General features: G+C 38.1%; 1 protein-coding gene across 1 annotated transcript in view; it reads right to left on the bottom strand.

Annotated features, from left to right (window-relative positions):
- The window catches only part of KLHL32 (kelch like family member 32), a 146,730-nt gene extending 132,628 nt beyond the window's left edge, over positions 1 to 14,102 (bottom strand). The window contains exons 1-2 of the mRNA XM_090280560.1: positions 14,019 to 14,102; positions 6,213 to 6,393 (exon numbers count right to left, since the gene is read on the bottom strand). Of these exons, the coding sequence (XP_090136686.1) occupies positions 6,213 to 6,393; positions 14,019 to 14,041 (204 nt within the window). The 5' untranslated portion in view covers positions 14,042 to 14,102. The remainder of the gene's footprint in view (positions 1 to 6,212; positions 6,394 to 14,018) is intronic.
- Positions 14,103 to 27,597: the final 13,495 nt, after the last annotated feature.

Genomic DNA, 27,597 nt, shown 5'->3' with positions numbered 1-27,597 from the left:
CAGTCACCCTGCTATAGATCAGTTCTTCAGGACTTATTCATTTTATAACTGGAAATCTGTACCCTTTGTCAACATCTTTCCATTTCACCCACTCCCAGCCCCTGGCCACTGCCATTCTACTCTCCTGTATAAGTGAGGTCATACAATATTTGTCTTTCTTTGTTTGGTTTATTTCACTTGGCATAATGCTCTCATGGTTCATTCATGTCATGGCAAATAGCAGGATTTCCTTCTTTCTCATGGATACATAATATTCCATTATATATAAACACACACACACACACAACCACATCTTCTTTATCCATTCATGCAGGGATGGACATTTAGGTTGCTTCAGGTCTTGGCTATAATAAATAGTGCTGCAAAGAGCATGGGCATGTGGATATCTCTTCGAGTTCCTGATTTCATTTCTTTTGGTTGCATACTCAGAAACAAAATTGCTAGATTATATGTGGCAGTTTCATTTTTAATTTTTGAAGAACTTCCATATTCTTTCACTTCCATAGTGGCTGCACAGTTACATTCCCACTAACGTGTGAAAGGATTTCCTCTTCTCTGCATCCTTGTCAACACTTCTTATTGCCTATCTTTTTCATAACGGCCACTCTAATAGATGTGATGTGCTATCTCATTGTGGTTTTGCTTTGTACTTTCCTCATGATTAGCAAAGTTGAGGAACTTTTCACATACCCATTGGCCATCTGTATGTCTTCTTTGGAAACAATGTCTATTCTGTTTCTCTAATAATTTTTAAAAGGATTTATTTTATTGAGTTGTTTGGGTTTCTTATATATTTTGGATCTTAATGCCTTATCAAATATAGTATTTCCAAATATTCAAATATTTTCTCCTGTTCCATAGATTGCATTTTTATTTTTGTTGACCTTTAATTCCATGAGAGAGACAAGCTACATTTTAAAAGTTTTGAGAAAGGGAGGCCTTGCATATGAATTTAGGGAGATGGCAGAGGATGAAACCTTTGAGAAGGATTTCACATTTTTTGTTGGTTCTGACATATCTTAGTAGATGCATGGGGTGGACTAAGAAAGGAACAGGCAGTTACAGGTGGAAGGAACAGTCATTAGCAAGGCTGAGAAGTAGAGAGGCGTTCAAGTGGAATAGAGCGTGTTTAGAGAACAGCATGGCTACATCAAATGAACAGATGGGAGAGCAAAGATGAGGATAAATGATAATGACACAGCAGGAAGGCGCACTCCAGGAGCCAGGTACAGGGAGTGGTGAGCTTTGGAAGACCTGAGCAAGGCACTGAAAGTAATCATACAGTCACCTACACAACAGTTTGCAAAGGGAAACCAACGGAGGAGAAAAGTTAGATGATTACTAATGTTCCAAGCAAGAAGGCAGGAGGTATCATATTTAGAAAATGAAGAGATGACAAAGGATGCAACCAAAAAGTTATTCAGACACATCAAAGGGTAAATGAGTCTATAATCGGGTGAGCCTAACTATGATCTCTCCCCTTTTCCCACAAACACTCAGGCAGAGCATGACCAGGAATTGCAAGGTAGTGCAAGGAATGAAACGGTTAATGTTTATTGAAGGTCTCCTGTGTGCGAGACGCATTATACAATTACCTCCTCTAAACCTCTATATGAAGCCATTCTGAGGGTTGTGCTTTATGACTACCTATTTACAAATGAAAAAACATAGGTTCAGAGAAGTAAGATGACATGTCTATGACCACAGAATACATAGCTGAGTAACTCTACAGATATTAATTAGAATAGCACCTACTATTTGCCAGGGATTGCGAGAAACAATGGTGAACAGAGAGATACAGTCGCTGTTGCTGTCTTCAAATCCAGACCTGACTCCTAAGCTCTTTTCTTCCTTCTTTCCACCACTGCTTTATACTCTTATAAAAAAAAAAAAAATCGCTGGTGTGACTCAGTGATAGCATTTGACAAATGCCATGTTGTGCCCATACCACTGATATTAAGCCTAATTTTAATTATTTAAAAAAATCATTATTACTCAACTGAAGAATTCGTTTTTACCCTTCCTTTTAAAATACTGGTGATCACAAGAAGTCACAGTACTTTGTGCTTAAATGTTCATTATTCGTATTTCAATCAAGAAAACCTAATGCTAATTGTCAGATCAACGTAAAGAAACAGTTCATATAAAAACCTTGGCCTTCTCTTCACTTTTGCAGTCTCACCTTTCCTGAACCAGAGCAATTACTTCAGCTTCAAAATAATCTGCTAGATATCAGAATACAGAGTACAAAAAAATCTACTTACATCAAAGCACTTAATTAATTTGAACAGATTGCACTAGAAGGAAAATTCCATGAATAATTTGCATATTTTATATACAGGATATTAAAAAGTTGAAATATACATAATTCTATGACAACTAGAAAAACATTGCTTCACTCGCTTAATAAATATTAATTGAGCGCTTACTAAGCATGAGGCAACATAATAAGGCTTGTGAAAGATACAGAAATTACTAAAACAGGATACTGTTTCTAGCTACTTCAGTATGGTAGCATACAAGACACAAGAAAGACAAACATAATTGTAGTTTGGGCATGTGGCGGTTGGTAGACTGTCCTCCATGGGTCACTTGCATTTCTGTGTGTACTGTGAGGGAGGCACTGACTGTCCTTTGTTCTGAACTCTTTTCAAGGAAGTATCTGTAGCAAACATCCTTGAATGACAGAGAGGTGTCTCCCTTTGGAATAAAAGGCAGTTCTGCTTACAATCATGGAAGATAGAGTCTCTTTGCAGAGCAAAGAGTAGGGATGCTTACTGTTTAGTATAATTTCTCTCACCAGAGCAGCAATTTTCAACCTCTTTCATCTCATGACACACATAAACTAATTACTAAAATTCTGCTGCACACCAAAAGATATATTTTTGCCAATCTGAAAAAAAAGGCATAATTTTGATTCATTCACACCAGATGGTTTTTGTTGTGTCGGCTGTTGTCATTTTTTATTTGACAATCTAAGGGAAAAGACGTCAGTGCCCCTAACTAAATAGTCAGATATTGCATGTTTTAAAATTTTTTGCAGTACACCAGTTGAAAATCGCTGCTCCAGACCAAAGAACAGTCATATTTCCTCCTCATTTTAAACGATCTGGGTTCCCTAAGCTCAATGATTCTCTCCTGTGCAACCAGCCTTCTTCACGTCACTCTGGGAATTGGGGCTTGGGAAAGAGGTACAAGTAAGCTCAGATTCAGATACTGCTGTTCTTATGAGGAATCAACTGTCCTTTGTCTCTGATTTAGGAGTCTTATGTTTCTACTGTGGTAGACTTTGTCTTGTTAGGGCAAATCACAGATGCGTGACAATTCTTGACAGTGGTAGGTTGCAAATATGACCACAAATTGTTCCCCCTTTTCACATCTACAGCTTTTGGTATGCCTTCTTACACTGATTCTGGGCTTGGCCATTGACTTGATTGATGAATGGTTGATGTCTAATAAAGATGGTACAAACAAAAGCTTGAAAAGCACCTGTGCATTGAGTCTTGCCCTCTTCACACAAGTCTTGTCATATGAAAAAGTTCTGGCTAGCCTGTTCATGAGAAATAAATGCCTACTGTCTCCTACCACCCCAGCCAAGAGCCTACCAACCACCAGACATACGAACAGGGCCAACATAGAGCATCCAGCCTCCAGCCAACTCTCCTTTAACCACCAATGGTGAGAATGAATCCAGCACAGATCAGCATAGCTGACAGACCAATTATCCAGCTTCTAAGTTTTGGGACGGTTTGTTACACACAAAAAAAGCTAGCAAATGATACACAGCACAAGGCTCAGTCTACGTCTGGTTAAATATCTTAACTCCAGCATTCAGCACAGTGCATACAAAAGAGGAGTGCCAACTGTTCTAACTTTGTCTTGGTTTATCAATCTGAACAATCAATACACAAGTCACTTAATTTTCATCTCAAAAACAGGTGATTAAATTGAAGAAATTATGCATGAATCCAGCAGGATATGTGGTTAAGTGGAGAGAGCACACCTGGAACTGAAGGAGACAGATGCCACAGTGTGTGAAAATCAGCTCTTTTCCTTAACATCTGTCAGTCCTTGGGCAGGCTATTTAAGCACATTGCACTTTAGTTTCCTTCTCTGCAGAATGACAATAATAAAGCCTTCCTCACTGGCAATATAACACAAGTATTATAAAGGCAGTACTCTGTGTATAACCTACCAGAGTATTGGGAGCATTGTGGCAAAAGAGATGAAAAATTGGGAGTAGCAACAAAAACTATTAAATGCCAACATGGAAGATGTTTTCTTACACTAGCATACACTTGCTCACATACATACACATGCACAATATCAAACCGTTTCCCAAAATTAAATTAAAAACCCAATCAGAAGAGATTTAAGAGGAAAGAAGCTAAGCACCAAGAGGGGTATATTATGGTGTGCAGGAAGACAAAACTCATATTATATAATGTGCACATGTTATACATAACAACCCAAAGTATGTTGTTTGAAACACCCTCTGATTAATATAATCCTTCTGGAAGATTAATGCCCAACAATTTGAAAGTGTATAAAATGTATTATTATACTAGTGCTACTAAAGGTCACTTTTCAGATACTCTACTTCATTTCTGCAGTTTAGAATTGAATTCCTACTTTTTGCTTTAGATAGACATTTTAAGTAATTACCTCTTTATCCTCTACATTACTAGGTTTCACCACATTTAAAACACTTTTTCTAAAAGTCTTTCTTTTATGATTTGGCATCTTTGAAAATTGTCTTTAACTGTTGGTTCACAATTGCGTGCAGTTGATATTGTCTCTTAATCATCAAAAAAAAAAAAAAAAAAGAAAAGAAAAAGATTATTATTTGAAATATTCAAATCAAATCAAATTGCCCATGGGCCTAAGTTGGTTGCTGTATCATTTTGAGACTTTTGTAAAGAAAACTTTTTTTAATTCGCCATTGTATATATATTCTCACTTATATAGAGATTGTATGTGCTTATGTTTTGAAATTATTTATCAAAATAACATTGAAAATAAAATTAAATAATAATTGAATAATATATGTTCAGAATTAATATTTTGAAATATTCTGGTTAATGATTGTCCATGTAAGAGGTAGAACAGCATGTTAATTAAGAGTCAGTCATGGATTTTAATTCTAGATCTGCCACTTATGAACTGTGTGACTTATTACTTAACCTCTAAGTTATATCAAATTATTTAACTTCCAAGATTCAGTTTTCGCATATGTAAAATGTTCATTTTTATAGTACATGTATGTGTTTGTAAAACGGGTTGTTGTGAGGATTAAATGAGATGTGTATATACAATCCTTTTTCCACCACCTGAGTCACAGAAAGTACTAAATAAATGGCATTTAACTAGCTATCACCATACTGTACACATTCATCTTCAAAAAAACAACAAATATGTCACTATATTTCATTAGCCACTAGAAATCAAACTCCAGAGTTTTGCTAAACAAGACGACATGGATACACATATGTCAACCAGAAAGATCCATGAGGCCAATTCATCTCTGTCCCTAGAGCACAGAGTTGGAAAGGACGAAGACAAGGATATGCATAGAAAATTAAAGATCAGAAACATTCATATCTTTAGGGACTTTGTTTATTTTAATAAATTGTTTTCAGATTGTCCTTCCGATCCTAAATCTGGAAACATCCAGGCCCTGGCCAGGTAGCTCAGTTGGTTAGAGCTTGTGTCAATATGCCAGGGTTGCAGGTTTGGTCTCTGGTCAGGGTACATACGAGCAGCAACCAATGAATGCATAACTAAGTGGAACAACAAACTGATGTCTGTTTCTTTCTCAAATCAGGGAAGGAAGGAAAGAAGGAAGGAAGGAAGGAAGGAAGGAAGGTCCTACCCCCAGCCCATACCCCCATTAAGGAGCACTATAAAGCCAGCCCATACCCCCATTAAAGAGAACTATAAAGCCACACTTTTTATGGTGGTCAAATGTCAAATGCCCCTCAACTCAGATGCAAAGAAGAGGTCTGGAGGTCACTCTGGAAAGGATATCCAGAGACCCAGATGAGAGAGGTTTCCCAATAGGGCCCCTGACTCATTTTGCCCAAGATAGACCCCCAACATTCACAACTCTGGGAACTGTCTTTTGATTGGCTGATGGTTGTATGACCCTTTAGGAAACTTGATCATCCTCTGTTGAACGGACATCTTAAGAGAAACAAACCACCCTGACTTACCCGAAAGTAGTCGCTGCAGGCTGCTAGGACTGCCTTGTGAGCATGGAATTTCTGTTCCTCGGCAATCAGGGTGACATCACAGAGGATGCCATCACTCCTCTGCTGATTCAGGGCCGCCAGGACACTATCATTGTGGGATTCCGAGTGGCAGAGCCTCTGGCCTGTCAGCATTTCTTGAATACTGTGAACAAGGGCAATCAAGTCAGCCTGGGTCCTCTCCCCAGCCCTGGATGCCCCGTGCTCCCTCACCCCTTCTCACCAACTTGGGGAACGCAGATTCCAGGGTGCAACAGGAGCGGACCTCCATATTCCCCCATCTTCTTTCTCTCCACCAAGCCCTTGCTCTCTTTTTCTAGATGTCTCTTGTCCTCACCCCTTCAGGGTCCTTTTTCTTTCCTACTAGGGCTCCTCTTTCTGAACTGGTGTGTGTGTGGCCATCCGTGTCTGTGCAGACCCATGTGTGTGGGTCTGTGAGCCTCTCTGCTCTAAGCCTCTGTTCCCTCAGTACGTGTACATCTCTGAGTGAAAGTGTATCTAAATTGTGTAGTCTGTGCATGACTCTGTCTGCTCTGTGACCTGCTCCCAAACTCTCTGCTTCCATCTCTAGCCTGTGACTCCTGTGTGGGGACAATACAAGCCCTGAACGCAATCACAGCCATCCACTGATCCAGCACAGGGTCTGCTGGACCTGCCCAACTCACCAGAGATCCAGATAAAACTGAACAAATGTTGGTTTGAGAAAAAAAGGACTGCCGGGGCCCATCCATGTAAAAAGCTACTAATCGATTAAACCATAGCTGCTTAGTATTAAACTTGGAAAATTAAGAACATCAAAAGAAATGCCATTGTAAGTGAAAAATATTTAAGCCTGAAATTAAAATATAACTGTAATGTCAGCAATCAGTGTGTATATGTGATCATTGTATTAGATTGATGAATGACTAAACAATTTTATTTCCTGTTCATTTTTTGAAGTTGCTAAACTTGCCCATTGTGAAATTTCTTCATTCCGTACCCCATTCTAAAATACTCTTCCCATGTCCTTTCAAAACCCCCAGGGGAAACCCCAGATCTTCCTAAAATAATGTAATGGTAATGCCATAAACACAAAATGAAAACTATATAGAGACAAGTATCGACAATTACAGCTTTGATGTAAGAAAATCTCCACAGTGTGCTAAACTCTAAGAGTTGGCACTGCACTGAGATGAGGGAGCTGCCCCAGTCATAAACTATGCCCAGAACAAGAATAAGGGCCATCAATCCCTATTTCAGGTCTGTGGACTCTTCGTTAAGCTGAGTAAAGATACTATGTGGATGGCTGGGCACCGTCTCTCCTATCCAATCCCTCCCTCTGAGTGTGAAAGAGGCACTCAGGGGAGTTAGGCAGGAACCACTGGCCTAGAATGCATGGTTAATTTATTTGACAGGGCTCTGCCCAGCCTGTGGTGCCAGTTGGCTGGTAAATTACAATTCAGCATGAATCACACCACCCTAACGTGAAGCCAGTGCTTCCTATGAAATGTCAGAGTGTAGCCAGTAAGCTGTATTGGACATTTCTGACTGGGGAGGCCCCAAAATGACAGAACTATTGAAAGAAAAAATACTTGACAGAAGGTGATGATATAGAAAGTTCTCATGGTAAGGTGGGAGGATTATTTTCAGTTGAAATGCAACAGTGGGTTTTGAAATGGTTACTATCATCATTAAATCAACAACTGAAAACTGCATTCAGAAGCAAAAGTAACTTTTTACCACACATTTCCAAGTCTAAAATGGAGATTAATTAGCATGGCTCAATTAAAGACATGAAGGAATAAAATAGTGAGAGAAATATTCTATCAGCTAAGTAAATCTCTAAAATAGTTTTTGAAAAAAATCTCTCTTCCACCAAAAAGATTTTTATATATTTTACAAACTCAAAGGTCTTATTATTTTCTATGAATTACTCTTAGTGGTATTTAACTATTAATTCACTTAATATTCATAACAACCCAATGAGTTAGGTACTGTCATTATCCCTAGTTTACATAATAGAAAACCGAAGGTCCAAGATCAGGCGCTCTGAGAACCTAGCTTTAAGAACACAATTATGTAAATTCATCCTCCTGCTTAAAAACAAAGACAAAGCAAAAATGTAATAATCTGTAAAAAGGGTGTTAAAAATCTATGATGGCAAGTAAAAAATTCACAAGGTTCCTATTAATTTTATATTTATACTATGTATCGTTAATCTCAAAATCAAAGTTCTTTTAAACTATTATACATGAACATATTTATATAACATAGTGATAAGAAATGTTTGAAATCATGATTCAGAACATTTATCTTTGCACTATAATTTAGGTAAGTTTTGGAACAGCAGATTTTTTAAATAACCTTAGAAAATTTATTTGAAACTCTTCTAACTTTTCTCCCTTTTAATAATCACCTTAAATACTTAATAAATGTACTTTGAAATTTCATTTGTAGTGGAAGAAAATATATTAAAATAATTGCCTTAAAATGTTTCCTTACTCATTTTCCAAATATAGTGGCACGATTCATCTCCTTTTATTAAGACTGAATCAGTATTTGAATTTCAGATATCAGTTGGCAGCAAATAAATCTTGCTAGGGACAAAAAGCTGTAAACTGAAATTTGCAAAAGAATAAAGAGCTTGGTTTTGAAACAATTGTTTTGCTGCACAATTGCACAGGATCATTCAGCTGGGTTTGAAATACTCAAGCTTAAAGAACACAACATGCTAAATATTTAAGGCAAAACTTGGCACAAGATTCCAAATATTTTGGAACCAATATGTTAGGAATTCTTAAAAGCAAAAACAAATACTCCAACTTTTGGCAAGAATGAAAGGCCTGTTAAACAACAAATCATTATTGTAGTCTGAAAGTAACTTTCCACTCACTCTTATATGTAACTCTACAAAAGACCTCAACCCACTAAATGTGAAGGCATGTGTGGCCACAGAACACAGCTGAAAGACAGCAGGCCCATTTGAAGTCAATAATCAGAAACCAGGAAGAGGTGCATCAAAGGCTACATTAAGATGGGAAGCAGATATGTGCTTGGTATCTATAACTTATGCCAGATTAGCACACTAAACCTCCCTAGTTGGAGCAATGTCCCTCCATTATTTAGGGAACAAAGAAGAAAGGAAAATCGTATTCCTAAAACTTCCTAAATTACTGAAAAGAAACAAAACAGGAGGCATATCTCCCAAGGGTATACAAGTTTGAGTGTCATCCTGAAACTGAGGAAGCTGCTCCATGAAAGTAATGCTTCCACTTCAAAATTCCCAGGTGAGTGCAGAGGCTGACTGGCTTCCGCAAGGCAATCCCAACAGCCTTCCCTCCAATGGAGTCCCTAGCACTGCACTGTCCAACACAATGCCACTGGACTGGGGCCACTGACCAAACTGCACACTGGATGCCAGATGCAGAATGAAAAAAAGACTGCCAAATAACTCATCAAATTGTTTTAACTGATTACACATGGAAATGATAATTTTTTTGGATATAATGAGTTAAATAATCTATATAGCTGAAATTCACTCTATCTGTTTCTTTTTGCCTTTTTAAAAAAATGTGACTCCTTGACAATTTTAAATTATAAATATGCTTTGAAATACAGTCAATTGGACAGTGTACAAGTTCCCCGGGAGATGTGTCCTTCACTTATTTCCATCAGAACTCTATGAGAGCAACGGGCACCCTGCCAGGCTGCCGATGAGCCTGGCTGCTCCTGTACCTCACAGGGCCCAGACTCTGCAGATCAACATGGGAAGCCCCAGACTCCCTGAGCTGCAAATTGGTTTTTAGTGATGCCAGGGAGCAACCATTTGATTGGCCATATGTCAGCATCCAGTGACAGGGAGATAAATCAATGATGTCTTAGAAACAGGGCTATTCCGGACTTTAAGTCTTTAACTTTCATTCTGAAATTGATGGCAAAAACTAACAAATCAAATGCAGAGCATGATGTTCATGACATGGTACTCCCTCGGAGTGAAGCACTGCTTTAGTGCAAATCACTACTTCAAGTGCGTAGAGTTAACATTTTTGATCACAGAAACCTCACAGAGTCTCATTTTCATACAATAAATTTTGACTGTGTTCAGTGAGTTTTTAAGATCTAAATTCCAAAACAGCTGTTTAGTTTTTTTTCCCCCAGCTTTTCTTTATTGATTATAGTTACAATAGTTCCAATTTTCTCCCCTTTACTCCCCTCCACCCAGCATCTCCCTCCCCCAGCAATCCCCCCCCAAGTCCATACCCATGGTTCGTACAAAATAACTATCCCTCCCTCTAAGATATTAAGACTCTTTGTAATCTTGTAAAGGACAATGGGCGAAGGTCTCAAGCTCCTCTAACAGCTGTTTAGTTTTTAAACATCCTGCATTTCAACTTTAAAAATTTGAGTTAATTTATATATCAATGTTTCCCTAGCATTTTGATATATACAAATATGCAAGTAGTATTCAAGTAAGGCTACCAGTAAGGTATTACATACTTATATATCAAAAGCAGTCAAGTAGCAGAAAGAGCCTTATTTCTAAAATAAACCACAGAAGAAAGAAAAAGACTGAACAAAATACCTGATCATACTAGAATTATTCATGATTGTCTCAATCCAGTCTATTGATGAACTATGAAGTGAATATCCTAATGACTTCAATTCCACAGTCAAAAATTTTTTAAATGTATATAAATTAAATACATTAATATTGAAACAATCTTACTTATTAAAGTGGTCAGGCTGTTAAAAGACCCCATAATGAAACTTCATTTTTTATAAGAAATTTTCTAATTTGTAAACACTTTAAAGTAAATGCTAACAATTAATAGCAATGGTTGAAATAATAAGCAAAGAAGACATAATATGCTTATAGAATGATTAAGAAATAAGAAGACTATGAAGAAAGAAACTTAATTATAAATAAATAGCTTTGTTTCATTTCTTCCTTCATTCATTCCTTTATTTATTTACTCAAGAAACATTTATTCATCCTGTTCCAGGTACTGTGCTCGGTCCTAGAGATAAAATGGTGAACAAACCAAACCTGGTAGCACTCCTTGTGGAACATTCAGTTAAGCAAGGCAGTTACACATTAATCAAATAACTTGGCCTCCCTGAAGTATGGCTGGCACAATGGGCTGTAGCAAACAAGACAAAAAAGAGTTTCCCAGGCAGGAGGACACCAAGTCCTATAATCCCGTGGCAGGAGGGAGAATGGCCCTTACACAGAAGGTTAATGGCTGGAATCCTGAGGACAAAGGAGGACATCGGATAGAAGCTGGAGCTCAGAAAAAGGTCTGTCTAGAGGCATAAATCTGTACCTCATCTCTACATATGCAGAACACAGATGAGGGACAATCCATAGTCAAAGGTTGCTGAGAAGGTAAGAAAGATAGAATTCAAAACACAGAAGCAGGGCTGGGCTCAGTTGTGGAAGACTTCCCTCTGAGTATCAGGAGAGAAAGAATAAGTGGAACAGAAATATATTAAAACTATGAGCATTTGGGGCTTAAAGATTTAGTGGAACCAATTTCTACTGGACCATGTAGGCATGAAAACATGAATAGCTGGGTTCATCCAAGTTGAGATTTTTGTCAGGCAAATGCATCAAAAATGCAGGGAGCAAGAGAAATTAAGGATTTAAAAGAGTGATAGAATCTCAACTGGATAAGAAAGGGTTGAAGGACTGGTAGAAAGTAGCAGAATCCGTAGATAAGACATTGCAATGAGGTTAAAGTACAACCATGACAGAGGTGACTAAACAGGCAAGCTAGAGGGAGTAGTCCTGGTAAAAGTAGCGTGGCTGACGTAGTGCTTTCAGAAACACAGCAACTACAGGGGATGCCAGACCCAAGGTGTGACCAGGGGAGCAGGTGGCTCAGTGGAGGGAGAAGGTCTTTGGACATAAGCAGGTTGAAGACCCAAGGCCATGAAGGTGGCAAACACTGAGGGCACTGGGGAGGAGTAAAGGATTTGCCATGAAGTAAAAGACTGAGCCAGGTGTCAAACGCTCAGTGAAGGAGGGAAGATGACCCCAGGCAGCAGCGGAGAGGCGGTGAGTGAGGGTGTGAGAGTTGAAGAGCGCCACCTTCAGAAGCAAGTCTTCATTGCTGCTGTCTCAAACCAGTGTGAGCAATAATTAGCTCAAGGGAAAACAATGTCCCAGGGTGGCAACAGTCTCTCTATCCATTCTTAGACTAGACATAAGGAAGTTGTAATGTCTCCACTTGAGAGGGCTACCTCAGGAGAAGGCAGGTCTCTATGATCAGGAGGTGAACAGAGCTTCTCGGGGTGAGGGAGATGATAACAGTCCCACAGGACACAGGGGAAATTTGAAAGTGGGGAAGGGAGGGCTCTGCATCAAAGCACAGAAGGAAAAGCCAGTCTAGAGATGATGGCGTTGTGGAGGAGAAATGGCAGTGGGACTCGATCAGTAAAAACAGAGATGGCAGATTTAAAATTAAAAATCACTTTCAGAAGAATGCACATGGATCCTGGTAGGCAAAAATAGAGCACTTGGCTGAGGTGGTGGCAGACAGATACTGGTCTCTATGTGCCATGCTGGCGGGAAGCCAGATCTAGAGCAGGATTTCTCCATGTCACTGAAACCGACATTCTGGGTTAGATCCTTTTGTTTTTTCTTTTCCTTTTTGCTATGGGGGTGGGAAGGCTGTCTTTGGCATTTTAAGATATTTAGCACCCCCAACCCCCAGTAATAACCCAACTGTTGCCAGATAATGTACAATGTACTCTGGGGCAAATTCATCCCCCTCTGAGAAGCACTGATCTAGAGCCACGGACTCATCTGGAGAGTGCAGAGCACACACTGGCAGTAGCAATGCCTCTTTCTGAACACATTTGGTGGAACTAGTTATCTCTAACAGCTTAAGAGTTGTGGAAGAATGCTGGTCTTATTATTTCATAGACATAACCCTTCTTAATATTTTTATAAAGAAGGTATTTTCCAGGTTTATCATCTTTCTTATTCTTTGCTCTGAAGATCCTTATGACTGCTTCCTCAGAGAATGAAGACTTGCCCCCACTGAGTCTAGTCAAAGGAATGACCTGCATTTTATGACTGACTGCCCCTCAGTTTGGGGAATGTGCCAAGCTCCTTCCCGCCCGAGACATTTCCTACATCATCCCATCCTGCAGATCTCAGATGAGAGAGCATTTCTTCTCCAAGGCAATTCCTCACTCTACCAGTCCTGTACTTTTCCCTCAGAGGTCTTTCCACAATTATATTTGCATTTGTTTCCGATGGGATTTGCCCATAGAATATACATTTTATATGGGCAGTAACCTTATCCATTTTATTCACTTCCAGATCCTCTGTAATAAGTAGAATGTGCAATAAATATCTGTTAAATAAATGAATTATTAAAAGGAAATATGAATATTTTGCAGATATGTATTATACTCCCCAGTGATTGCTTTAAGGGGATGACAGTCATATATATGTATAGCTTTCTGATTATTTTTTAAAATCATGTACTTTTATAGCAATATATCTTTTTTTGGAGGGAGGTTAATATCTTAAATAAGCAAGAGAGAAAAAAGTAGCATAAAAGAATGATGAAACCTATCTAGCTCTGACTAATAATTAGGCCACAACAGTTAGCCCTGGTGCTACCACACTAAACTCACACACACTAGGACTGGTTTGCTGAATTCCCTCAAATATGCATTGTGCCCCACTCTGCACTGGGCCCTGAAATGGGCAGTATGAAGATTTCGAAAATTTCAGGGCTGACTACACCACCCAAGGACATATCCCACAGGGCTCACCTGAGGCAGCGTTCAGACGGCATTTTCCAGCTGGGCTCCTCAGGGTCTCAACCTTAGAAGTTCTCAGCAGAATCGTCAAGCATTCCAACTGAATAAAAACAAGAAAAAAGCACAGTGAGCTAAATGCAAAAAAGCACACTCTGGGTCTTTAGAATCCCAATGAGTCTTATAGTTGATATAATATTCTGACTGAATGCTCTTTTAGTAAACAATAGTTCAAAATGTTTTTAAGTATTTAAAATTTTTTACTTTATTGGAACTTCTGGGACTAAGAAGTAAAATGTGTTTGAGAACAAACAATAGCTAAATTAAGGGTTACAGTAAAAGGTAAAACATCAAATGGCCAAAGGGAAAAATTCACATTTGATAAAATAAAGCTACAAAGTCCTAAACCACAAATACTGGTTCACTTATCCTTTACAGCAATTTTACTTTCTTTCCAAACATGAATATTAGTGAAATTAAAATAAAACCAATTATGTCTTGGCTAAGTATCTACAGAAAGATGATTTTCTATTCAAGAAGATTTCTGAAAACTAGATAAAAAATAGCATTCAGAGAGCATAAAAATTAATAGGAAATGGAAAACAGATTCTTAGAAGAGCTTTAGGATTAGCACAGTTGGATGAAGTCATCAAGCTTGATATTGCTCCTTACCTATATATTCACTTAATCAACCCCCTAACCCTCTACCGCCCCTCACAGCCTTTGTTTTCAATCATTGGTATAACTCTAACGAGAAAAGTAAATTATTTGAATAGTCTGGCACGTGGTCCATGACTATGCTTTACATCTCTCATTAGAGAGTCTAGCTCCCACTTTCTAATACACTCAAGCAGCAAAATTAGTTCCAACCTGGAAAATCTTAGAGAGGCTCCCTTCTGCCTCAATTGTATTTTGAAAAGTGATTAACAGCTTAAAACACCTATGAAAGGAATATGTGAAGCTGTTCCTATTTCTGCTGATTTGTACAAAGGAGAGAGCTGTGTTTCCAATCTGAAATATCATGTTTGTTATACTGTATACAAACCTTCAGTTGGGTATGACTGTATATTATCATGCAAATATACCATAATTTACTTAAGTATTCCATTGTTCAGAGAAGGAAAACTCTGATTCCAAAAAACCTCCGCTGCCTTGCGGCATACCTCTTCAGGGGAAAGGCTAAGGGAGTAAACCCCGACAGAAAATCCGGAGCCGGAGTCCCTAAGGCGGTTTGACGTTGTAGTCAACACCGGCAACTCCTGCGGCGCACCTGAAGCCAAGCTGTATTGACTCCGTCTTTCCCTTGGATCCTTCAGCTGCGAAGAGAGGGGGGGTCTGCTGCATGGGCAACAGCAGACCCTCCATATCACCCTGCCCAGGCTCTGTAGCTTCAGTTCCACTGGAGAGGACACTCCAGCGTCATCGCAAGATGTCGATTCAACACGGGAGGAGACAGATACCGTGTCACTCCCGAGTCAGACTGCACAGCCATTCTCAGCGGTGCAGATAGACTCTTAAGAAGCTACACCATCATCTTTCGAGACGGACGGCTGCCGACGACGATTCCATTGTTACTGAACATCAGGTTTTTTTACGTATTATTCGCACAATTATATCTTTATTTCTTGTTTTCTTTCTTCAATTATTAAAAATAGGAAATTTATACTTTCATTTATTTCTAATTTGTCTTGACAAACCTAAAAACAAGCATCATTTTCAATGAACCTATTATGACTGAGCAGTACATGGGATGAGAATAATGCAAGGCACATTGTTTTATTAGCTAAGAGACTTTCTTAGAAACCTATTACTGCTAGTTTCCTTTCAGAATCTAGGTTATAATCTCCAGGTACTCAAGCCTAACACAAACACTAACAGAGATGGTCACTAGAGCTTTAAAATGGCAAAAGACCATTATTACAAAGAGGTAAAAAAAAAATCTTAATCTTTCTGGAAGTTTTATATTATTAAGTGCTCCCAATAACTAGGCAAATGAACAACAAGTATCCTAAAAGTTAAAATCATCCAAAATTAAAGGGCACATTGAGTTTGGTATTTTTCAGACATTCCAAAAAAAAACGATAATTAGAAATGATAAGATAAATTAAACTCCCTATTGTTTGGAAAAAAACTCACTAAATGAGCTATTTTTTATACTACCCATACCTTTATTTTAAATTTTTATATTGTGCTCATCATTAATTTTGAAGTATTACATTAAAATATTATTTCTCCCATCACTGAATTTTTTGATACCCTCTTAAATTTTGTACCTCATTCAGTTCACCCTAGTCTTAGCTCTGTTTTCTGACATGTGGATTTGTAAACCAAGAAATTAATTCGGCAGGGACAGAAACAGAAAAAAAGAAGCAGATATACAGAGAAAAAGAGGCAAGAGATGGAAAGAAAGGTCATTCTGATTTCCATGCATTTCTGCCTCTGGGAGTACATAAATAACCAAGATTTGTATAACAAATTCCATGTTTTATTTCAACTAACTCAACTGGGGATTAAATGATCCCCAAGAAAATCAAGTAGGGCCCTACGTAGATTTTGTTTGGAGAAAATGCGGTGCTCTACCACTCTAAAAATACAGAGACACAGATGTTCCTTTATTATGAGTTTATCTAAAAAACTAACCACCATTTAAGTTTTAGATATTGCTTCTAAGGGAAAATGCACTCTAAGAACTCCCCAGAAAACATAGGTTCAAGTAGGTAATGTAAACATTTTTGTGACATTTAATGCTGCTTCCCCTACGTTCTTTAAATGATCATGCTCCTGAAGACAGTTTTAACTGCTTTTCCAGACAAATTCATTAGTGAGAAGACAAATGCTGTTTATTTATGCCTGTGGCTTAGTGGTCAACCACTGAATGTATAAAAATATTATTTTGGTGACAGAATTTATTGACTTCACTAAATATAATTTAAAATTAAGAAATATATTTATAAAAATAGGGAAATATGTTAAATTTCTAAGTTTCTAAGTTTCTTTAAATAAGCTTTCTAGCTTAGTTTAATGGCCTTTGGAAGGAAGAAGGGTATCTCCCTCTGCAGTGTAGGAAACAAGGACATAGTGACTCCCAAACCAGTAGCAAAGTCATTAGTAACAAAGGGCAAATGTAATTAAAGGGTCTCTGAGAGGGGAGCTGACAGCATTGGCATATTCACAAATCACAACAGGGGCATTTAGATGAATGCCTTAGATTGTAACTCCGGAGTATCCAGTCATGGAGAAACAGGGAAGGAGGAGAGGGGAGGAGGAGCTAGTTGCGTTAGGGAAGGGGAGCGCTCTCACTTTAGGGCGAGGAGGCTGGTCAATTTTGCTTTGCCCTGGCAATTTCAGGGTGGGGAAGCCAAGACTATAAAACCAGCCACATTCTCCTGTCTGTGAGGGTGCGCCCGGCTCTGCAGACTCGTGAATAAAGGCCTCACTTTACTGCTCAAGTCCTGTGTCCCAGTTTTTATTGTGAGCATTTCTCACAGCAGCACAAGGCAGGTACAGTGCTCTCTGCTTATCAGTGTAGAGCTTGGCTGTGGTGCATCTCAAAACATGTACTGTTCCTCAAAAGACTAGTACCACAAATTTCAGCCTTTGTGATTAAAAATACAAGCAAATAAACTTAGCTTGCAAACAAAAAGTAAAACAGATATGTTATAAAATGGGGTCATGTTTACATATCAACTTGCAGTCATGATAGCTGGACCACCCTGGGCCTCCACATCAATGTATCTCTTTCCGTTTTACGTACAAAATTGAATCACATAGTGATTTGCTCAGGTGACAGGTATGTAGGTGAATTTTTACTTTTGTTTCATTTTTTGCTAATGTAGTTCATGTGCTAAAAACTAACTTTCTTAATGCCAAAAATATATATGGCAGCGACCCCCCCAAGACTGTTCTCAAGACCCCTCTGCAGCTTGGGATGATTCAGGCCCCCACTCCAAGCTGCCCAGCAGAAACCTGCACTCTTCTTGGGAAATACAGCAAGCATTTCTCAAAACTACAGCAATTCATACACAGTTGAAACAATTCATGGGCCTCACCCTCAGGAAATATTCCTTAGTATAATCCCCTCTTTTACTGGTGAACTTCTTTTCAAATATCTGTTTGGTAAATAGGACTAATGAAAAGTATTTAACTTTTATAGCTTTTATTTTCATTAAAATGTTTCAAGATTAGTTTCACTTAGAATGAATTTTTTAAGTGAACTTTGAAAATACTATTTTCAAAGAAAAAAGTATCTTATTAAACCATAATAATGTGAAAAAGGGGAAAAATGAATATTTTATACTAATGTAGGTTATTATGATCAACACAAAAAATACTAAAAGTAAAGCTATCTTAATTTTTGGATGCACATCAGTCCTGCCAGCATATAAGAAACTGGCTCATTCTTGCTATTATCATATAATTATTGAATAACGTTTTAGTTTATCCTCCTTTTGAAAGTACTTAATGATTTCTTAAAATATTAATTATTCTTGATCTCAGCCATTTATAGCAAGTAAAGGGAAGTATCACCAGATTTTAAGCAGACAGAAGTAAAACTCAGGAGGTAAAGAGGTGGTATATAAGAACAAATCAGGAGATAAAAGAAATATGAATTATAGGTATAAATCTTGACCATGAAAAACTAGTTACATTAAATGATTCTTCAATATACTCAAAGGGCTTGTTGACCCCAATCAACAAATTACATCAAATTAATAAGTCTTGAAAAGTAATGTTGCTTCTAAGCATAAAAGAATCAGGACATATACAGTGGCCCCAATCATTACTTTATTTATGTATTACATATGGTGTTAATTTTACCTTTAGTTCTAATTATTTCATAAATTGGTATATGATTAACACCAATAAATCAGTGCTTTTTTTAAAAATAAGCACATCATCATGTGGTGTCTAATAAATGATATTTGATATCCCATTGATCAGAAAGGCAAACATTCAAGAAAGCCCCACTGGCATACTGTCCTATATGGACTATTCATTCCTAGAGACTAACAAGGCTGCTTGCCGCTTCAGACAGTGAAAACATCTAAGCTCTCCCTCCAACAACAAGAACAAAAATGAGGTGACTTAGCCCTAACGTGGACAGTTTAGGAGCCTACATTCCTGAATAGAACAAAGTTGCCTCATTCTTCTTCCAAAACCCTACAACTCTTTTAATATATAATATTAAAGACAATCATTCAGAATATATTCCTGAAATCATACCCTTACAGTCTTTCTATTAAACAATAGCTATAAATTTTAACTTAAAATAATTTGAAATAATAACCACTTCACCTACTACCATGAGCCATAGCTTTCCTTGACTGCTATGATACTAAGAAGTACTTTATATGCATGATCTCCTTTAAATCCTCACAATTACCTGATATTATTATTCTCATTTTATTGATAAGAAACTTAGGTGTAATTCACAGAGTCACAGGACTACAAATGAGTAGTGTTGGGGATGAAAACCTGCTCTGTCTGACTCCAAAGCCTGTACTCTTAATTATTCTGTCTAAAAAAACATGAAACTACTACTTTTAAAGACATACAGTAGCCCCCCTTATCCTAGAGGGATTCACTCCAGTACCCCCCAGTGGATGCCTGAAACAGAATAGCTTCAGGATAGCATTGAACAATGCATGCTTCCTTTCAGTGAAAGGGTATACTGTGTTTTTTCCTACACATACATACTTCTTCACTTAAAGGAAGCACTTTACGGCTTCTCTTCGGAATATCCAAATGGTCAATATCACTACTTTTGTGTTCTGGGACGCTATTAAGTAAATCAAGAGTACCTTGAGCACAAGCATTGCGATACCAGCACACTGGATCTGATAATCTAGGTGGCTACTAAGTGACTAATGTGCAGGTAGCGTACACGGTATGGACAAGCTGGATAAAGGGCTGATCCACATCCTGGGAAGAACAGAGAGTACGGTGCAAGATATCATCACACTACTCAGAACAGCATACGATTTAAAATTTATGAACTGTTTAGTTCTGGAATTTTCCATTTGATATTTTCAACTACAGTTTACCTTGGAAAGTGAAACTACAGATAAAAATCAAAATATGTAGATTACATGAAAATTATAGAAGAAATAGAGTCAATGAGTTCTTAACAATATAAGACAAACATATGTATATAATGATATACTTAGTACTGCTTATAACCCAAGAGAAAGGGAAAAAATCAAAAGGCAAAAGGTGAAATATCTTTTTGCGTATCGATCTCACCAAAGGTTTCCAGGACGTACAGAAAACCAATGTAAATTGGCCTAGCATAATAATCCCAGATGTGTATCCATAATAGGGAGAAAGCAAACTCTTTTTAAATAATGGAACACATTAAATCATTAATTGTTTTATAAAGGCGATATGTAACCACATTTCTTACAATTAGGAAAGGAGCGCCAATACTCATAAAATCTATAGATAGGTCATGCAGCAGAGCTTTAAGGTTTTCCATACTGTTCTAGTTAACATTTTACATGTTTGAAAGCATCGAGTAAAATGCTTGGTACATAGTGGTGCTCCATGACCATTCATTTGACTCCCCTTCCCTGTCTCCTGGATGGAAACACAGAGGGCACACTCTGCAGAAGAGCAGATAAGAACACAGCTGGGAGACAAACAACATGCTGGATGTCACAGTCAATCTCAGGTACAACCTGATATGCTGAGGTTAACAGGGTTCAAGAAATGTTTCTGTATTTCATTAAAAAAATAATTACCAAATTGGAAGAAGTGTAGCTTGTTGGTCACATGACATTTTTTTAAAACCCCAGTAATTTATACAACTATAAATAGTGTCAAAAGAGCACGAGGTAGAAAACAATTCATTAATATGGCCAACATATAAAGTATTTACACATTAGTAAGAAAAAGATGAATCAATCCAGAGGAAATAATGAACAAAGAACATAAACAGGTAAATCACCAAAGTAGAGACATAAAGGAAAAGAAAACATATTAAAATGTTCCCTCTGGTAATAAAAATGCAAATAAATCAACAAAATACCATTTCCTTCCAATCATATTGGCAAAGAATGATGATGGCCAATAGGAGTGAGGAAAATAATGTTCTTATACATGCAGGCAGGTGTCTAAACTGGCCCAGACATTCCAGAGGGCAACTTGTAAATATGTATTAAAGACCTTAGAATGGGCAAATCCTTTGATCTAAAATTCCACATCTAAAATTCCACTCCATGGAACTAATCAGAGAAGTGTACAAAGGTATAATATGTACAAGGAGTTTCACTGGAATGTTGTTTATACAAGCAAAAAATAGAAGCAATCTGTATGTTAGGACATGAGTTAAATATGTACTGTATCTCCAATGGAAAACCAAGAAGTACTTTAAAATGGCGATGTACATATATATATAGTAACTAACATAAAAATACACAGTTTAAGAGAAAAATAAATAATAAATCAATACATACTGTATCATGTAAAATCACTTTTGTAAGAAAATACATTTTATTTATTTTTTATTTTTTAATGTGTTTTATTGATTATAATGTTACATTTGTCCCAATTTCCCTTCCCTCTTCTCCCCTCCACCCGGTGGCCCCCCTCCCTCCAGTTGTCCCCCTCCTTTTAGACCATGTCCATTAGTTGTGCATATAGTTCTTCTCAACCTCTCTGTCTATTCCATTCCCTCCTACCATGCTCCTTAATTCCTATATCATCTCCCTCCCTCTCCCCCTTCCCCCTCCCTGCTGACCTCCCCCCAATATGCTCCCCATACCTATGGTTCTTTTTCCACTCTCGTTGCCTGTTTAGTTTGCCTTTGTTTCAATTCCCTCGCTTCTGTTGTTGGTGCTTGTGTTGCAGTTTTCATTTTAATGTTCATAGTTTTGATCCTCCTTTTTCTAAATCAGTCCCTTTAACATCTCATATAACAGTGGTTTGGATCTAATGAACTCTTTCAGTTTTATTTTGTCCTGGAAACACTTTCTCTGCCCTTCTATTCTGAATGACAATTTCGCTGGATAAAGTATTCGTGGTTGTAGGTTTTTGCTTTTCATTACTTTGAATATTTCTTGCCAGTCCCTTCTTGCCTGCAGGGTATCCCTTGAGAAGTTAGCTGATAGTCTAATTGGGACCCCTTTGTACATTTTAGATGTCAATGATGATTATCACCACGTGAAAGCTTTTTAAAACTTTGGATTTCTGTATTTTCTAATATTTCTATAACAAATATGTACATTGTATGGGTAAACAGGAAAAGGAGGTTTGTGTTCCAAATCTGGTACTTAGCAAACATATAACTTTCAGTCAGTTAATTCCAAAACTCAGTTTCTTCATATATAAAATTGGTATAATAATAAACAATATCTCTCAGGGCCAGTATAAGAGTAAAACTAAAAGCAAAAACCACTTTGAAACTGTAACATACTTGATGAACTTTGGTTATTATTACTAGCTGACAGAAAGTCCAATAAAAGACAACCCCATAAAGTGGCTGGGCAAAGAAAGACAAACTGAAGACACAGGTGACATTAAGAGAAGTGTGGGGTAAACGCCAGTCCTCCTCCATCCACACAGGTCATCACATGTGTGGCAGTGCAGTTGTTTCTTAGTGTCACAAAGGGGTGGTAACGATGGTGATGGTGATGATGATAGGACAGCCTTTATTAAGCACTTAATAAATGTCCAGCACAGGAACTGGTTTCCTTACCTTATTTAATTCATTAGGCATTTTACTATCCCCTTTTTATGAGTCAGAATACTAAGGCATAAAGAGGTCACAGAATTTGTTGAAAGCTACACAACTGATAAGTGGTGAAACCAGGTTTCCAACCCAGCAAACCTGCTCCAGAGTCCACTCTCCTAAACACACCTAACACTAAAAAAGGGAATGTATTCCAGACACAGTACTGAAGAGGGCAGGACCAAGAACCTCGAGCACCTAGTACCAGGGCCGGAGAGCTAAGGCAACATGAATTTTGACTCAAAACAAAGGAACTTTCCAATAATCTAAGACCAAAGATGAATAAGTTACTATGCAAAGTACAATAATATCTCTATCACTGGAAATAAAATTGAGATGATAATTCATTCAAGATTGCTCTGAAGGGAACTCAAACGACCTTAGGCCTGCCTGACCCATAGAAGGCAAGGCCCGGGATCAGGACCTACAACCACCACTGCCTGGTGTCTCCCAAGGAGTTCCCTGTTATGGGCTGAACTGTGTCCCCCCAAGTTCACATATTCAAATCCTCACTAATCCCTTTGAATGTGACTGTATTCGGAGACAGAGCCTTTAAAGAGGTAATTAAAGTAAAATGAGTTATATGGAGGAGTTCTAATCCAATATACTGATGTCCTTATATGAAAAGATTAGCATATACATGAGTACAGAGGAAATACCATGTGAGGATACCCCAAGAAGGCAGCCATTTACAAGCCAAGAAGATGGCCCTGAGAAAAAACTGACCCTGTAGATGTCTTCATCTTGGACTTGCAGCCTTCAGAACCAACAGAAAATAATTTTTATTGTTTAAGCTACCCAGACAGTGGGACTTCATTATGGCAGCCCTAGCAAACTAATACAGCTCCCAAGCGCAGGGCACAGCCCACTGTGAATGGGTCCTTGCCCTGGCTGCCCTCTCACCATCAGTCTGCTCTACAGCTGATATCAGCCCTCCCCAGCACTGCTGATTTGCCCGGCCAGTCTCTTCCTTCTTCAGCTCACTGGCTGTGCCAGGCCTGCTGGCCACCATACCTCTAGGTCTGGGACAGCCAGTGCTCTGCTCAAAGTTGGTCCACAGATCACTGAAAACCACCAGCCTTGGAAGGCCCTGGCCTGATAGCTGCCCCTCAGCTACTGCTCCCCAGGAGCAACTGGCTTTCACGTTCACTTTTCTAGTCAGTGCTCACCTTTCTCCAAGTACTATAACCCACCACTCTTCAAAAAAAAAATTCCATCTGGGAAGTTGCTTGGACTCCTGGGCACACAAGTACTGTGGGGACCCCAGCAACAAGGGAAGAGAGTCCAGAGTGTGGAAGATGGCCACATGCCTGAAGCACCTGCCATCTCCCAGAACTCTGTCTCCTAGGCCAAGCTCTGGGTAGCTAGCTATAAGCCTTTCCCATAACTTTGGTAATTAACTTTCCTTACGGGGCTGCCTTTCATGAGTAACCCCACCAGTTTGTCACACATGACTACAAATGCATGCACCCTTTCCAATTCAGTCTTGATGCTGGATCCATGCACAGAGGAGGGGGGCAACTCTACCCACTTCCACATGCTGTGGAGACCCAGCTCCAGCCAAGATACCCAGGTACATGGCAGTCAAATGAACATAGGCAAAAGCCCTTAGCCATCTGATTATCTCACTGTTCTGCTTAAGAATGTTGTGATGAAGTCAAATCATCTAAAATCGCACCCCTGCAAACATTTCTAGCACTGTATCCTAACACTTAACTTCTTGTTTTCTGGTCGCTGTCATGCGGATCTCATCCACACTGAATTGTTCCCTGTTTCTGCGGTACTGGTACCTCTCTTCTTGCCTGGTTGGATCCTATTTACCCTGCAAGTCTCAGATGTCACCTCCTCTGGGAAGCCTCCTTAATACCTCAGGTCTGAGTTAATCCCTCTTCTACACCTACAGTAACACCTAAACATCCATACTCACAGCATAATCGGCACTCTATGTAATTACCTATTTGGGGAACAGGGAGGCAAAAATCTTGCCTCCACCACATTTCTACCCATAACAACCTCCAGGCAATAAATAATCTCTTTAAGAGGGGTGATTATTCATCTAGAGAGAGTCACAGTTTTACCGGGAGTCCTAGTGTAATTATTAATTGCATCCCCATTTGTTCTCTTTTGTTTCTCAGTTTAGATGATATTTGATTGGTCATCCTGTCTATTTAGTTAGGGTCTACATGTTTTTGTTCACTGTCTTGAATCCCCTGCAACTACAATTATTCTAAAAATAAAAAAAAATATCCCCAAATGCAGAAAAAGTCAAATATATCTCCATTTTAGAATGAAGAGAATAACATCTTCATGCCAGATTTACATATTGAATCACAATGTGTTAGTTGATATTATAAAATTCATGCCCTAAAAGAATAAAACGTTGCACTGAATATGAAAAATTTCTCTACTAAGAACAAGGATGACGTATATAGCCACCTTCATGAGTACAGCTGGAGACCTTGTAAAATATAAAATGAATCCAAAAAATGAGGATAGTATAAGCAACCTCTGGGACAACTTCAAGTGTATCAACATTCACATCATAGGGGTGCCATAAGGAGAAGAGAAAGAGCAAGAAACTAGAAATCTATTTGAAAAAAATAATGAAAGAAAACCTCCCTAATTTGAAGAAATACACATGCAAGTCCAGGAAACACAGAAAGTCCCAAACAAGAAGGAAGCAAACATGCCCACTCTAAGACACATCATAATTAAAATGCCAAAGAGAGAATCTTAAATGCAGCAAGAGAAAAGAAGTTAGTTACCTACAGGGGAATTCCCATAATACTGTCAGCTGAGTTCTCAAAAGAAACTTCGCAGGCAGGAGGGGTTAGCAAGAAATATTCAAAGTCATGAAAAGCCAGAACCTACAGTCAAGATTGTTCTGTCCAGCAAAGCTATCATTTAGAACTGAAGGGCAGATAAAGAGCTTCCCAGACAAGAAAAAAATTAAGGGAGTTCATCGTCACCAAACCATTTTTATACGAGATGTTAAAGGGACTTATTTGAGAAAAAGATCAAAACTATGAACAATAAAAGGGCAAAAAATACACATTTATCAATAATTGAATCTAAAAAACAAACTAAGCAAACAAGAAGAACGGAGACAGAATCATGGATACAGAAAGCATTTTGATGGTTGCCAGATGGGAGGGGGTGTGAGGGAGTGGGTGAAGGGGTGAGAGGATTAAGAAGTACAAATAAATAGTTAGAGAGTAGCCATGGGGTTATAAAGTACAGTATAGGAAATGGAGTAGCCAAAGAACTTTAACACATGACCCATGGATATGAACAACGGCGGGGGCATTGCCTGAGGGAATGGGTGCTGGGGGTGGAGGGGGATAAAGGGGGAAAATTGGGACAACTGTAATAGCATAATTAATAAAATATAATTTAAAAAAATAAAATATAATGTTTAAGTCAGTTCTTCCAGTCACATTAGCACATCCTTTTTCAGCTCTTAAATTTTTAGCTCCATCACTCCTCTATGAATAGAAGCATAAAATGCTTGGATCAGTTACACAGTCTTGTCAAAATAACCTAACCTGCAATTATAACATCTTAAGGTGCTTTTGAAAAATGCTGCCATGAAAACTTTTTTATTAAAGAATTTCTTATAGAGCTCATGCCACTGAAAATTAAACCTTCCATCTGCATCTTTATAGATGGCACAATGTAGATCTTGAAACTTTTGCTCATATACAAATTACTTATATGATGAATAACAATCTGTGGCAAAAACATCAATAAGTTTTGCTTATATAATTGTATAATTAGAACACTCTGTACAAAAAAGCTCTTCATCAGACAGTAGATGAACAGTCTCCCCTGACTAATGATTGTCTTCTAACAAATAGAAAATACAGTTTCCAGTTCCCCAACCTATGATCTAGGTGTTACCCAAACTCTGTCTTTCAAATAGCTTATAATCTGCAAAGCAGGGTATAATGTCCACATTTGTATTATACCAATTATACAAGACATTCTGCACTTTCTTCTCTTGAGAGATGTATATTTTTCTCATTTTAAAATTTCTAAAATTGAGGTTATACCTTAAGCCAGTATATCTATTAATAGGCTATATTTTCCCTTAAAAAGTTGTTGTGTGTCTTACATCTGCAAGAAGCATTAGAACTGGGGAAGCACTACAATTTAAGTACCTAATTAAAGAAGCCAGTAGTACAGGTACTATTACATTTGATCCCTACAAATTAAATTATACAAATTAAATAGGCCCATTTTTCAGAAGAAAAAGTAGAGACTCAACCAGCTGAAATGCTTGAGGTAAAAAGAAAACAAACCAGTAACTGGTGAAGCTGATGCTCAGAACCAGCTGTTACATTCTGCTGTCCACACTGGCTACCAAGGTGAGATGGATGGGAGTTAAAATGGCGGAAGAAAGTCGGATGAAGACACACTGAAGAATGCAGAGAAAAGGAAAAGGCTTTCCAGATGAAAAGTACAACACACAAAAAGATACAGAGGCTTCCAAGTTATACTTTTTTAATATAAGAACCCTGTACCAGCTGGAAATGCAATATAGACATGTGTTCAATCAGCTATCTTTAAACAGGAAGCCCTTTGAGTAAGTTCCCATTTACACCCTTTTACTGATTAGGAAATTGAGGATTAGAAAAATTAAGTCACTTCATGAAGGTCACACAACCAGTTGAGGGGCCAGGGTGAAACCTAGGCAGTCGACCTCCAGAATCCACCCTTTTTAACAGTGAGGTCTCCTGCATCTCCAGCTAGTGCCAAGTACTAATTTTATAAGAGTATAATTCAGAAGCCTCCTTTTCTTTGGTGTGTGTACTTCTCATCTGGAAAGCCAGGGATAAACATGCTAATTCTCTCAGAAAAAAAAAA

Source organism: Furipterus horrens, unplaced genomic scaffold, assembly GCF_987537825.1.
Source record: "Furipterus horrens unplaced genomic scaffold, mFurHor1.1.pri manual_scaffold_6, whole genome shotgun sequence".
Taxonomy (NCBI): Eukaryota; Metazoa; Chordata; class Mammalia; order Chiroptera; family Furipteridae; genus Furipterus; species Furipterus horrens.
The sequence above is the reverse complement of the archived record's forward strand: the minus strand, read 5'-3'. Positions and strand labels throughout refer to the sequence as shown.